Source organism: Mizuhopecten yessoensis, unplaced genomic scaffold (assembly GCF_002113885.1).
Source record: "Mizuhopecten yessoensis strain PY_sf001 unplaced genomic scaffold, ASM211388v2 scaffold716339, whole genome shotgun sequence".
Taxonomy (NCBI): Eukaryota; Metazoa; Mollusca; class Bivalvia; order Pectinida; family Pectinidae; genus Mizuhopecten; species Mizuhopecten yessoensis.
The window spans coordinates 978564-994833 of NW_018480067.1; the positions used below are offsets into that span (position 1 = coordinate 978564).

At 35.1% G+C, this 16270-nt stretch overlaps 1 protein-coding gene across 7 annotated transcripts in view; it reads right to left on the reverse strand.

Moving 5' to 3' along the window:
* The window catches only part of LOC110443316 (partitioning defective 3 homolog), a 73308-nt gene extending 57414 nt beyond the window's left edge, over window positions 1–15894 (reverse strand). For all 7 annotated transcript variants that reach the window (XM_021487472.1, XM_021487478.1, XM_021487474.1 and 4 more), the window contains exon 1: window positions 15216–15894. In XM_021487472.1, the coding sequence (XP_021343147.1) occupies window positions 15216–15341 (126 nt within the window). In that variant the 5' untranslated portion in view covers window positions 15342–15894. The remainder of the gene's footprint in view (window positions 1–15215) is intronic.
* Window positions 15895–16270: the final 376 nt, after the last annotated feature.

Genomic DNA, 16270 nt, shown 5'->3' on the forward strand with positions numbered 1-16270 from the left:
TCTAATTCTATCATCTTGAATTGGATGTGTTTATGTAAGGTTTTAATGGCCATTTTGGCTGCGTTAATACTTCATTTTGGAAGGTTGTCGGCAATCTTGGCTGTATTTGGGAGGTCCTTGGCCATCTTGACCATCTTTGGAAAGTCCTTGGCCATCTTGAAGGACCTACTGGAGTCCTTTTCTATTAAAGGGGTTCGACACAGCCAATTTAAGATGGTAGAATTAGAGATCTCCCTGTAAGGTTGCCATTATTGAATCAGCTCCTCAACAGTCAAGATGCATAGCATGGCCATTGATATTGCCTGCAATTGCTACAGTATCATGTCCCAGGAAAACATTTTGAATTGTTGACTTAATCTTCGTGCCTTGTTTGAACTCTTCATTTTATGAGTCCATAAAGGATTAAGGTTACTTAAGAAGATGCCATCATAGCATCAACATAAGCTATAACTCATTCACCCCTGAAATTTCATAATGAACCATTCCGATGTTTGAACAGGAAGAGTTCAAATGTGTCTTCAGGGATGAATGAGTTAATGTCCATGTCATATTTGCCCAATATGACATAATATGTACTAGTAAACTGAAGTGTACAAATCAATTGTAAAGTCTATGTTTAAACAGGGTCTCGACTTTATACTATAAACATGCTATATATAGTCATTGGTTTATTATATAGACCATCACATTATACCACACATGTCCTGTCCACTGTGACAGGTGGTCCGGCTGTAACAGATATACCTGTACATATGTTTGTAATATACCTGTACATATGTTTGTATAGTAATTATATCAATATTTGACCTGATATCTGTCAACGTGTAACAGTATAATGACAAAGTATACAGAAGGTGTAACAACAAGTAGGACACTCAGCTGATGGGGTACAGTACACCACTTGGGATTATAACCTACGTATACACATGCACTTAAAATAGGAAACATTTCCATGCCCCTGTCTCTTTATATTGAGTTATAAAAAAAAAGGTGTAATAATTTTGATCAGTTGTAAGGCTGATTATAATTCTCAAACCAGGGAGAGATTTAAGTAAAATGCAGCTGGAAAATTCTTCATAACAAGAGGCCCAATGGGCCTGAATCGCTCACCTGGTATTAATCTCACACTTGTAATCTTAAAAATGGACTTAAAATAAAGCTACAGGAAGAATATCAGTGTTTGATTCATAAGAACCTATTAAAAGATTTAAACATATGACGCCTGTGACCTTGAATGTCGTAACAAGGACATTAGGTTGAACAGAGTTTAAAGTCTTCCACCCCAGCATGCTTTTGGCAAAATATCATAACCCTGGACCTATTGGTTATACAGAACAAGTCATTTAAAGATTTAAACATATATTGACCACTGTGACCTTGAATATGGGCGAAGGTCATTCATTTTGACAAAATTGGTAGCCCTTCATCCCAGCCTGTTAATGACCAAATATCATCATCCTTGCCTATTGGCCTATAATGGCGAATTTAGAAGAGGTTGTTTAAAGGTTATAAACATATTTGACCCCTGTGACCTTGAAAATATGTAAAGGTCATTCATTTGAACAAACTTGATAGCCCTTCATCCCAGCATTCTACTGGCCAAATATCATTATCCTAGGCCTCTTGGTTATTCAGAAGAAGTTGTATAAAAGTTTTAAACATATTTGACCCCAGTGACCTTGAATATAAGTAAAGATCATTCATTTGAATAAACTTGGTTGCCCTTTATCCCAGCATGCTACTGGCCAAATATCATCATCCTAAGACTTTCGGTTATAAGGAATTTGTTTAAAGGTTTTAAACATATTTGACCCCTGTGACCTTGAAAATAAGTAAAGGTCATTCATTTGAACAAACTTGGTAGCCCTTCATCCTGGCATGTTACTGGCCAAATATCATTATCCTAGGCTTCTTAGTTATTCAGAAGAAGTTGTTTAAAGATTTGTTAAGACAATTGACCCCTGTGACCTTGAAAATGGACGGAGATCATTCATTTGAACAAACATGGTAGCCCTTAATCACAGCATGCTACTGGCCAAATTTCGTAACCCTATGCCTCTCAGTTATTCAGGAGAAGTTGTTTAAAGGTTTTTAACATATTTGACGCCTGTGACCTTGAAAATGGACGGAGATCATTCATTTGAACAAACTTGGTAGCCCTTAATCACAGCATGCTCCTGGCCAAATTTCGTAACCCTATGCCTCTCAGTTATTCAGGAGAAATTGTTTAAAGGTTTTTAACATAGTTGACCCCTGTGACCTTGAATATAAGTCAAGGTCATTCATTTGAACAAACTTGGTATACCTTCATCTCAGCATACTACTGGCCAAATATCATCACCTAGGCCTTTTGGTTATTAAGAGGAAGTAAAATATTGTCGCTGGACGCCGGACGCTGCACCATGGCATAAGCTCACTTGGCCCTTCGGGCCAGGTGAGCTAAAAACTTTGGGGCTGGTAGCCAGTCTAAATGTATAGGTATAACTATAACATGAACTCCAAACCCCTTCCCTTCTCAACACCCTCTAGTCCCCCCACCAGGTCGCGGGTTTGAGACCTACGTGGGGAAGTCGCCAGGTACTGGCTGCAGGTCAGTGTTTTTTATCCGGAAACTCCAGCTTTCCTCCACCACCAAAACCTGGCGCGTTCTAAATAACCATAGCTGTTAATAGGACGTAAAACACAAACGAACCAAAAAATGTAATTATAAGCCCTTGAAAAAGCCATGCAGGATTTCAATTTCAGTAAACAATCACTTCTTATCATTTAAAAAACTTTATTGTGGACTATCATATATGTATATATAATAATTCATCTTGATACTTTTTTTCATAACTTTTTGTATTAAACAAATGATTTTATATCATATCCATCAACTACCGGGTATTACTTTAACTATGTGGTATGTCAAGCGTCGTATGATTTGAAATTAAAATCTATATATATATATTCCGACGTATTGTCCGTTTTTAATATGCTGCACGTAATAATGATGTTTTACACTGTGTATTGTACATTTTTTGTACATTTGTGTCAGTACTAATTATTATATATATATAATGTACTTTGAAATGATTACTCATGGGCAAATAATAAGCCTCAGAACAATCTGATTATAAAATAATCTCATAATGATGTCATCATGCAATTAACCCTTTCACCCCTATGTAACTTTAGTAGACTCTATACCATGCATTGATCTGGATGAGTCCATTATGGTCTACAGTGGTGAAAGGGTAAAGCTATGATGATAAAAAAGTTTGTATATATATATTCTTAACAGTTAACGCTCATGTATATAACCCAAGTTATTTTATATAACTCAGGTAAATACATATCAAAACGTGGTAATAGGAAATTCCAGGGATTGTGAAAATTCTAAAAAAAATATCAGTATCCTTCTATGTGTGTATAAATACCTATATACATGTATGTGACAGGTTGACTCAACACGTTAAATCAATTACTGTAACACATATATTATACATAAGTTGTGCTAGCAGCTGGGACCAAAAAATTAAATCACTTCGTATTAATATTAAAAGACCAGATTAAGTTTTATAGTTTGTGATAAATGGGGCTTGACAGATTCTGTTGACAAAAACAGTATTTGGAATTTGGAATTTAAAAGGTCAGATTCACCATACATTAATGCAATTAATTTATACCATGGGGGTTGGGTTGACCAAATTACACACACAGACCCGTATTCAACCTGATGGACATCCATGCAAGGCCTAATTATCATTTCTAGTCCAGAACTAATCATTCCTTTACCATAAGTTGCGAACTTCAGAGTTCGATTAATATAAGACACAACATATGGCCCTCTGGACCAGGCCAGTGATTTGAAAATTGCAAGCCCCTGTGAATTTTCTTCTTAAATGAACATTACATATACTGGTACCTTTTATAAGCTGACCCCAGAACTTACTTGAAGAAGATGTTTATTAATTGGGGCTATTTAAATTTCTAAATGTTCTGCAATCTTCTAATTTTCACAAATTGCTAATATAAGCTCCAAGAGTGCTAATTAAGTCAAAGTGTATTATTCGGTACTATGTAATTTGAAAATTAGTCTGCCATACATAAATAGGAAGAATAATTATCACGCTGAATATATAACCATATTTACAATTTACGGGATAAAACATCCCTCACAACATTTTGCAAATGTTGATGTGTATGTGAATGAATACATTAATATGATATAGCTCTTCAGTAATATATTAATCATCAAGTAAACAATTAGGTATGTTTACACTGAGGATAACTGATCACGATTTACATCTATTTGAGTGAGTCAATTCTGAAATACAATCTACTTGTTGAATCTCGTAGATTAATGAAGATCCAGCTTGAAAATTAAATGGAAATTTATTTGTGAAATGATTTTTATATAAAGCTGATCATCAAGAGCAGAATGTTTTGATTCTATTAACAGCTAGGAAGCTGTGTAAAATAATAATGATGTGTCATGCTGTTTAAATCTCAGTGTCCCACTAATTTGAGATATTATTTCACAATCTTTAACTCATCCAAAAATATAAATCAAAGGCTATAGGAACATGAAAATGAAATTGTTAACAGCTGTGGTAGAAATATGAATATAAATTTACTTTTAAATGCATGTGATATTTAAATATTATAATTAATAGGTGAAATGTTTACATGCATGCACACCTGTACTAATGAGATCAGAGTACAGGTATAATATACATTGTGTATATCAATACAAACATACCATAGGTGTATAGATCAATAACAATTTTCAAAAAGTATTCCAAATCATTAATATGAAATGTCAACATTCAAAATAAAACCACCCAAGTGCGACGAAATTTACATTTAAATGTTCAGCACATTCCAAATGTTATTGTACATGTGATATATACCAAAAGACACACAGGTGTACTGCTGGTATATATATACAGGAAATCCAGCTCCACAGTATCATATCGCCAACCTGATTGTGTTTACATAAACCAATCCAGGGGTCTGTTTATATACTACAGGCACACACATGATAAATGAACCGTTTTGAAGCAGGAAACCAAATTCTGCATGACATCACGTTTAAATGTGTACATCTTCCTAAAAAGTGTCCTATTGAAACTGTTTATTGCATGCTGTACATATGCCTACTCATACTGTAATACAACTGGTAAACATACACACTACACAGTAAAGCTGGTATCTAGACAGAATATATGTATACTACAGTACATGACGGTACTGCATCTGTTTATTACATGACAGCCAGCTGTAGGTCTGTTGACATAAATCCCTATTTTAAGTCAAGGCTACAAAATGATTCTACAAATTATATCAGCTGCAAACACTTTGTGGTGTTTTTAATTTGTAATTTTAATCTTGCGACATCATGGGGCAATATACATGTTGAAGACATTAAATATAATGGTCAGAGCCAGATTTTTTTTTTCACAATTTGTATGGAAAAAGGACTATGAATTTGTGTCCTGATGATCAAATGTGAGATTTATATAGAACATGTTCTGAATTTTTTCTCAATTTTTGTTTCATAAATCATGAAAACTCATTTAATTAGTTGATTATATATAATGTTTATGCATGCATGGTCAACATATAATTGTTCACTGGAGATTTATATACATTTTAAGCAATGAATACAGCCGTGACCTTGTATTTTTTTTTATACATAATTACAAAAGAAGAACAGTGTCAAATATTAAACACCATATGTATCCATATATATATCACTTCTGATAATGATCATGTTACAATATAGAACAAGAGTACCGCGGGGCGGAACAATATACGCCAGTCGAATGTCATATAGTGTTGTATACTTTCTTACATTGAAATAAGATCTGCATCATTCTAAGAGTGGTTAGCTGATCATGACATGCTATAAAAATGTAGGAGAAAATCTCCGGACAAAAAATCAAATACTGAAATGAAATTGTTGAGTCAAAATTCTTTTAATGGAGACACAACTTCATATCATGATTATGATGTATACCAAGTTTCATATAGGGATCGGTTGAAAAATGTAAGAGGAGATTGCCGGACAAAACTCAAATACTGAAATGAACAATGGGCAATAACGTTTGGAAAAAAATGTTAAAGAAATCAAAATTCTTTTAAGGGAGACACAACTTCATATCATGATTATGATGTATACCAAGTTTCAAAGAGATTGGTCGAAAATGAAGGAGGAGATTGTTGGACAAACAAAAGTTTACGTCGGACAACCCCATACCATAATGCTCCTGGGCGTATAAAAACAGTTTTCTGAAGATCCATGTTGCTTTGATTAAAAACTCTTTAAAACATATCAGTACCTAGACTATTAAGGACTTTTACTTTGTGTTAACTAAATGTGTAATTAATCTTATTATTAAAACTTGCCTCATCAATGGAACTGTCCTCCTCCAGTATAACAGACAGCATGGCCTTGAGGTTGGTCATATAATTCAACCAAATCTAACCACTGGCAACTAAATTCACCATTCAAATCCATGTGAAAATTACCCAGACTTCTCTATAAATTTTACATCGGAATATTTTTTGTTCACCAAATTCAAACTCATGTCTTCACAGAAACCATCTCTTCCCTATAACCATGATCATGATCACTCACTTAATAAATTTGTTCACTATGCAAATAATCCCATTTAAGTCCAATTACAATAGTCGACGTCATTGACATTATCCTCGTTTGTCAAAAACGATTAATGTTAAAAATAGATCACGGATAAGTTCAAAATTTTGACATTTTCACAATCTGCTTTTGTTGGAACTACTGTATATACGTTCCCTTCAAAATCGCCATTTCTACAACCAGTATGATCCGGACTTCAGTAGAAATTCTAAATCTAAGCCAAATGCTATCTAAATACAACTGTAGCATGACGTTCATTATCACTGGCCTGAACATCAGATCTTTTATTATCCCTGGAAATCGGATCCAGTTCTGCAGCAACTGAGTTCGTCTTTAATTCCTCAGTTAAGTACTTGTGGCACACTAATGAAAAGCAGTCCTGAGAATCAAAAGCTGAACATCCAGTTGTATTTTTAGGACATTTTCACGAATAACAAATATATCTCTAGGTCTGAATTCACATTTTCCTTGCTTACAATAAGTTCATCATCTCCAGTCCATTACGAAATTCTTCACACATTTATTCAGTAGAATTATCTGTGTGTATTAGGAGTTATGCTTTTTTTTTCACGAATAACATATATCTATATATATATCTATGGCCATGAATTGACATTTTCCTTGCTTATAATAAATTCATCAACTCCGATCCATTACGAAACTCTTCACAAATTTATCCAGTAGCATTTTCTGCGTGTATAAAGAGTCTAGTTCCTTCATTTCCTTGATGAAAAGTTAAACAATTGTGTGTAATTATGCAATCCAGTCCTACAAAATTAAGACATTTTACTCCCATAGTCCACATTAATCTTAAGACTTATATATCATCTTGGTAAAGTTGTATACATTATAGGACAGCTGGTAGTACAGTTTGCAGTCTAGTTTTTTCAATTACTGCTTGAAGCTCATGTGACTACAAAATTTGCACACCATCATCATACAGAATGGGATCTTCTCTGTAAATTCCAATTGCAACTTTATACGTCAAACTGAATAATACAAACACATGGTATAAAATTACTGTAGATATCCATGGAGATTATACACTGGGTCTATATGTACCGGGTATCTAACATTTCATGGTTAAATGACCTATCTAAAGTTTGTCCTTCAAAAACTTCAATGTCATCACCTATATATGGATACATTTTTACACCTTAACCCTCAACAATAAAACGGTGGGGTGTCAGCTTTTCTCAGCAGTAGCATTATATATCAGCTAGCTATAGGAATACACAAGTTTTGGAGGTGAAATATACTTAACACAAACACTTAGTTTCGTTTCAGCCACCCCGGGCCTTTAATGTATCAGGGGATAAAAATATACTTAAAATTTCTACACAAGGCCAAAATCATACACCTTGAGAGCAGGGTTTATCATTAAAGTTTACAATGTACCAACATTGTACCTACCTGTGTAAAGATAGCACAATTAATCACATAATAAACATAACAACTTGGATTAGGACTGATCAAACTTTAACTTCAGTATTTATACAAGTAAGCTAAGTGAAGTCAACACCTATATATACATGTAGGTTTCCGTCAATGTGAACATATCTTAGTTTTTTCTTACATGTTTAGGATGATGCTCAGCCAAGTGACATCAATTTTACAATTTCATTTTCATAGATATGGCAGCAATTATGGTTCCTAATAACATTACATATCATGTTGTGCAGTAATGGTTGAATAATCGTGTCGGGTGGTTGGGTACATAAACTTGGTGCAGTGGAAATAAACATTTGACTCTCCGTATGGACCTGAAAGGGTATTGGGTCACCTTCAGGTCTAGACCGGGGGTTACCATACAAGTAATCTCTGGGTACTATGAACATTTCCACATTCAGACCCCCTGGATGGATCCATCTGGCTAACAACAGTGATTAACCTTTCAGTTAAAAAACACCTTAATAAATAATCATGTGATATTGAGTCTGAAGCTATAACTATTTTCTTATGAAGTACATATATATATATTTGAAAACTAGCTGCTATTACCCTGCTGGGTAACTAATAAGCATTAAATTAGCAATTGTAGATCTATGTGATGGTCTGTGTGCATTTTTGCCGATAATTAAACATCAATACTGCACTCAGTTATGTATTATTGTATTACATACATCCAAGAGATGAGATTACCGATAGGTCTTTCATCCTAAAATAAAGTACCAGTCACACCATACCACGTGCATGTTCATGCACCTATTCTGAATACTGGCAAAAGTTAAGGTATACTTATATTTAGCTCTGTGGTAAATTCTGACTTGGAATCACTAAGGTTTACATCCTTAAGTCCTCCAGTTTGTTGACAGATGTACATGAAACCGTTTCACATGAAAAGTAGCTATTTCAAAAGGGTTGATGGTGATCGCCTCAAGTGGTGGTGTCTCAAAGTAGTGGGATTCACTGCACTATAGTGTTCAAGCTTAAGACAAGTGATATCGTTGGGGTCAGTCCCAGGGTGTAATGTATTTTCTAACATGTACATATATGTATATGTCACCCAAACAAGTGAGATATACTCAGCAAATGTCACCAAAATACCTCTTCAATGTTTTATGTTAAACCTCATTAGGTTTTTTTAAGTTATAACTAAGCCCTCATCAGTGTTTTAAGTTGAGAGTTGAAATTTCCAATTTTAACATAAAGCCTCAAAGTAAGTGACAGTCATAGAATACTATTTACAATGGGTGAAATACTGTGATAGTTCCATCATTTTTCTGAGGCAGGCTTTCTTTAATTTGGGCCTATATACCTGTAGCTGGTTAGCTATAGCTATAGCCATGCATGGTGAAGGTTGGCAGACCTAGTACATGCATGTAGTTCAACTGATTTTAGCATTTCAATCTAGCTCTGTTCTGTACTACGGAGGTGAATGTTGACATTTTGTTATTATGATCATGATCGCGATTGATATTTCTATGTTTGGTTATGCTAGTACATGTATGCGTACAAGTTGGTCCATGATTTTCTTCATGGTGGGTTCAACCCTGGGTTTTTCGTTGTCATGGTGATTGAAGGAATACATTTCTGTATATACTGTTAGATCCCTTTTCTTGGTAGTTTCATTCTGTCTGAGGTTCGGTTTGTGTTGATTGCTAATATTAGGTCAATAGCTGTAAAGTGGTTTTAATATGGGCGGATTGGTCGAGTGGTTAACACTGGCCTATAGCTACCACGCAGGCGGCCAGTGTCCGATCCCCGAATCATCATACGCATTGGATATTCAGAGTAAGTGTTTTTCTCCTGCCCACACAACTCCAACAACCCAGGTGGAGTATACATTGGTCTGGGGTGGATGTTGCGGTATCTGTGCTGTAGCATTCAAGTGAGGTGGCACTATAAATGATGCCGTTGAAAGCACAGTCCCATTACAAACAGAACACATTACATCTCCAGCACACACGCAGGCATACACACATAGGGAGATATTAGCCAGGTGGCATATATAGGACTAGTAGCTATAGTTAGTGCCTGATAAGGCAGCTCCTGCGAATTCCTCAAAATTCTATTGATTAATGTACATGTATATATATATATGCTAATTGTATTAATTGTATATATCTATGTATACGTACTGCAAAGCGCTTTAGAGTGGCTTATGTTAACTAGCTAGATAGGGCGCTATATCAAATGCTGTATATTAATTATTATTGTTATGCACAGGTTCTGGCAATGTTGATTGTATATTATAGTTAAAAATACAGCATATTTTCATTTTATTAATTTATAAACTCTGTAATTTAAACAATGAGAGTGTAAAGTTGTTTTTACTTATGTAGTTAAGTATCAGAAAGAGTTAAGCCTTGTAAGGGGTGAAAGGCCTTATTTGGGCAAAATATATTTCATCTATATATATATCATACATATAAAATATCAATATGTGTATGAATTTTGATGAGTCAACAAATATTTTATCTACCTACCTGTAAACTTTGCATCATTAATGAGCGACCAGTGTTGACCCTGACTCAGCACTCCCACAGAAATCAATACATGTTTATATCACTGCTACCAAACATACATACATATGTACTAGTATGTAAACAGTATACAGTTTCCTGAAGCTGCCAATTCAGCACATCAAATATTACAATAGCAAGGTTTTTATTCTCTGGCTAAAAGATCACAAATAACACATCCTATTGAAGGCACAATAAACTTCCAACTTGAGAAAGGCAAAAAATGTCAATTATTTTCTATGTATAAGTCATTGTTACATTGACATAGTCTTCAACATGATGAAGTAGGTCAGTTTTTTGGTAAAATAAGCAGAAGTTATCTTTCCCACAGAAGCTGTACAGTATGTGGCCATGGTCTACACAAGGAAACCATCACTAGCACCCTCACCTGACCAACAGATTTTGGGTTATGATAAGAACACTTTGATGATCCATGAGAAAGTGTTAAAACAAACACCCTGGTCTGCTTTCAATCATAAAATGTATGTCAGAAATTCAAAATAGATACACATTATCAAATGTTTCCCACGGATCTTGATACCAGCACAGTACATCCCAGTAGATCAAAGAGTTCCAGACGAGAACACACTGATGCCAAGTTAGTACAGATCTACATGGACTGCTGAGACGGAGGGCCGTTTCTTGTCCCCTCGCCAAAACTGGGTACATTTGTAACATCACTGATAATTCATCAAATCATTACCAAATTGATTAAGATCTGCATTCCGTACCACAGCTCCTAGATCTTCCCAGCACAAGATTTAGGTTTTCACTTGACAACAAAATGTTGGTGTAATACTTTCATATCATACTCAGTTACCATAAGGCAGACACGCACAATGCAATCATAATTTGAGCTTAATTAAAAGGAACAGACTTATTTTCTTCCTGTCAGACATCCATCCCAAAAGTTACACTCTCATCAGCCTCTGTATTATCTTGTTTTCATCACACACAACCAAATCAGTATATCGCATCTTGAAATTTCCAATTAGGAAATTATCATAACTTCAAATAAAGATTTGATGTACATGTGTAATTTGCAGCTGGTCCTCATGGAATCAAGTAGAGTTTATAACGATTAAAAGCTATCCTTTAGTTTCAAATATATAGTCATCCTCCTTGATTAGTAATTATATATATATAAGTTCACCATATTTAACTTTTACATGTGTAAAGCACGATCTCTTTTATCTGGGTTCATGAAAAAAACTTTAATCTCCAATACAAGTCCTGAATTCAAATAAAGTTTTAACATGTCCTGCTGGATCCAAGTCAAGTTCTACACATTTATGCATGTTGTTGTTGGAAATGTTTTGAGTAAACATATCACTCGTGGCACAATGATTTGCAGTGTGGCATTGTGTTTACCCAGGTACACATGTAATCGAATGCAGTACTGCAGCAGCGGTAATCAGTACTGCAGCAGCGTGAGATAGCCGAATCTGAACAAACCAATCTTATAAACGACACTTAATCTGTTGCCTTGGTTGCATGGGAAGAAATAGTTAAACAATTTGTAGGTAATTGGTAAAGAAAGGTAACACCACTATCTTCCTCCTTCCTGATTTAACGTGCGCTTCACCAACAAACAGATTTACACAAAAAATGTATAAATGTATACATCTACATTTTACATATACATGTATATATGTATTTATTACAGCTGTGTTTTCACTTGGATAAGACTCAACAGACAATGATATACAATGTAAACATACCAGACATAGTTATTTTGTTTTAAATCAAAAGCAATATAATAACGTCATCATCATGATCCCATATTTCCTTTTTAAAAGCTGATTTACATGTACCTGATACATACATGGCTCTCTTACTTATTTACCTGGCATTACTTATAAAATTTAGAACACATAATTAAAGTTATAACCATGCACTCAAATAAACCAGCAACTATAATTACCACGATGAGAGTGTAATGTAAGTATTGAAGCCAATTATAGGGTACTCAGCAATGTGGGGGAGGCATTATCAGAGTTGTTTAAGAATTTATAATCATAAACTGTAAGGTTTGTTTTATTTAGTTGTGTTTTAAGGCCTTTCAACAGCTATGGTATTTATATAAGGATGTGCCAGGTTTAAATTTAGGTGGCAGAAAAAAACCAGAGTGTCCAAAGAAAAACGTAGGCCTCGAACCTGTGGTACACATGAAATGTACCATGCACTAAAACTGGTACAGTGGAGGACGGGTGGGGGCAGGTATGTGTTGAATAATAGAACTAACACAGTAACGTTCAAGTCATATTTACTGATAGAACCAAATGTCAATTGTACACTGTGATACAATATGTATCACGATATCTGGAATATATTTAGCAGTTATTTGAAACCTTTTATCTGACAGGCGAGAATAATAGGTACAATTTAAATAACATTCAATACAAAAATGCAGACATCATTCAATTGTCGTATAATTCCACTTCTGGCTTAAAATCATAATTTTAAACAACTGAAAACGGACATAGATCATTGTCAATATATTTACCGATAGTGGTCGTAAATGGTTTTGAACGGAAACTGTCACATTTCGTCTTTATTTCCCAACATAGAAGTAAGACTGGCTTGCTTTGACATATCCTTTTAATGTTATAGACGTGTAACGCGAGTTTTTCTTCGAACTGCCACTATAAAGATTGAAGTACTGATGATTCATATATGCGTGTGCACTTTCGTGGTATTTCAGGCATACTTCATTTTTTTCCGCCATCTGTTGTGATAAAAGAACAATGTGTCCGTCTCGAATATATTATTTTTGGATTGAGCAGATTTGAAAGTAAGCCATTGCGAGACAGGCGACTTGAAATGTGCAGACACCTTGAGGTATTTCGCGTCATCACTTTGAAGAGTTCCAACAAGGGAGAGTACAAAATTAAAAGCATCATATCACGATATAGTCTTGCTGCATCAATGCATCGTATCACAGCCCTGGCGATCCAATACATTGATGCATCGGTGAATTGTTACACCCCGAGCTAATCAATATCAATCCAATTTGCGCATTTGTTTATATCATATTCCTGGCTGTTTTATAAATGCGAAAAGGTTAAAAAAAAGGCTTTGAACTATCTGTGCTGGCATGTCATATTCTAGCCTCTAACATTTACGGGATTGCCAGCCTACATGGAAAATAAACACCATACAAAATGTGCATGGTGGTCACACTCACAACAGGGAGTCCTACCAAACATCTACATCTACATCTCCCTGAGATCATCCTTTGTCCTTCACTCCTCCTAATTAGTGTCACAGAGATTGAAAGGATTTCTCCAATACTCCAGTTTCCTCCAACATCAAGACCCCCTAGCTACATGTATATAGCCTGTGCATGCACTTCCACCCAAGCAAACAAGAGTGATTAATATCACTTGGTAAAACTTTTTTTTCATAATTGTTGTAAAATAAAGCTTTTTATTGATAATAATGGAAGACAGTTGTCCGAGATTACAACCTGGCATGAACAATGGAAGGTGATTGTGTGTATGCACACTGCAGGTACAGTACATCAAGAGAACTGGGCTAACTATAGTTAACTGGAAAAGATGATAAAAAAGTGTTTTTTAGAGAATTTTACCATTGTGTAAAGTCTCAATTAAGAAGCTGACTCCATGAGTATTTCTTCATACATAAAACAATATCATGTATATAAGGTGATATATGTACTGTGTTCGACTTAATTAGGTAAACAAAACTATTATTGTTATGGCCAACGAAAAATCCATAATGTGCAATCAAAACTTAAAATCAATTTAATAATAACAAATACATATACTGTATATATTCAAAATGCTGACTTTCAGTTACTGTACACAAAAGAAATCCAAATATTTTTTATCTTTTGACTTTTACAGTTTACTGAAACACGTTATATTGATCCAGATCTGCACAGTTTTGTTCCCTAAATTTAGACCGGCATAGCAAGTAAAAGACCTTTTTTGCTAAAGCATGGAAATATGTTGGTGCTTGGTAAGCTATGAATCATCATGAATAGATTATTGGAGCATTGTGCTGTTAATGTTACTGCCTGGAGGCAATCATACTTGTAGACTGCACTTGCTGTGCTGCACACTACATAAGCACTACTGGTATGCGATGTCCACTATACCTGTAGCATATGTGACATGCCACTAGTCTGTACATATTTGAACATTTGAAATCAACAGTTGTCAAGCGTATTTACCTTCCTTGTTCTAATGGTGGTATGTAAACATGAAAGCTGTGATACCGGTGTGGGTCCAGTCACCTTTGACATTACTTGACCCCACCCCCTTTTGGTACCCCAGGCTAAACGTAATTCTAATACTAAAAGTATTACAGTTTTGATAATAACGCTGACACTTTCTCGACATTTGTTGGTTTAATAGGATGGGGAAGTCCTATTTGTAAGCTGTTAATTCCATCACACCCATCACTGAACACACCTGAAATTCGACACCCTTTCATTACACACTGGCGTCTGTCAGCCATTTTGCTGGAAACAACGATGTGTCACCTGTAAATAATCTACATAAGTGGGAAGCTTTATAATTTGTTGTATATAATGGTGTTTGGGATACTTCTTTTTTTCACGACGGGTCTATATTTACCTTTCCAATGGCCTTCTTGTACCGTAAAATAGCTTTAGAGATCAATTCTCCCACCAAGATATGTCCATCACCACAAGGAACGATCACTCGAACTCGATCGAAACAGACGGTCACTTTCATCGGCATCGTTTGATCTTAGTTCACAAGAATTATCATCCATCAACAGCAACGAATTCTCGTCTCATCACCATCGTTGTCTACATATTCATTTACTTTTTATGTAAACAGAATCAAAATAACCAAAGTTTGGCAACAGCCCAACTGTGGGCCCCATAATCAAATTGTCAAAATTCGAGGGTAAAGTTCCGTTTGATATTATATCCAGGCAGTGAAATGGAATCCAACACGTTAAGACCAAATAATATTGGTCAACATTACCCACTTATGTCCTTTAGAAGGGGTTATAACCCTGCTGGTCACAAATAAAAACAAACATTGTCGCCGTATCTAAACGCACCGTGTACGATACACAGTAACACACCTGGCCAAAACTGACGTGGGAATTCCCGCGTTATTCGAATATTCACGTCACCTTACACAGAGTTACGTCGAGACATTCACAGTAATCTTGTAGACGAATGTAGGACTTGGTTCATTTTCCTTTCACTTTGACACTTTTCCTTTAAATATCCTAGCGATCCGGCACACAGTGCCCAATGTGTTTCGATATTTACAGTGGGTGGCCTCGTTTTGAATTGAATTAAGAGGCACCTGTGGGGTTATTGAAACATCGATAAAAGGATGATAGAGTGCTTTCCCTTCGTTTTCTATGTGCAGGTGATGAGAATATCGTGTTCACCTGGGGATCAGGTACTAAACGTGTAACTAGAGTAATAGAATATAATGATATAGTTCCTCTCTTGGGAATGTAATTATCTATTAATAATAGCATGGACGAAGATTGGTCTAATTTTTTGATTGCACCAATCATGAAAACTATCTTGGTAATTTTGGTTAGGAAATTGTTCTATAGCCTAGAAGATATATTGTAATACAGATTTTTATTTCAATTGATTACCTCATAGGTTTTTATAATAAAACAAGTATTTAAAAGA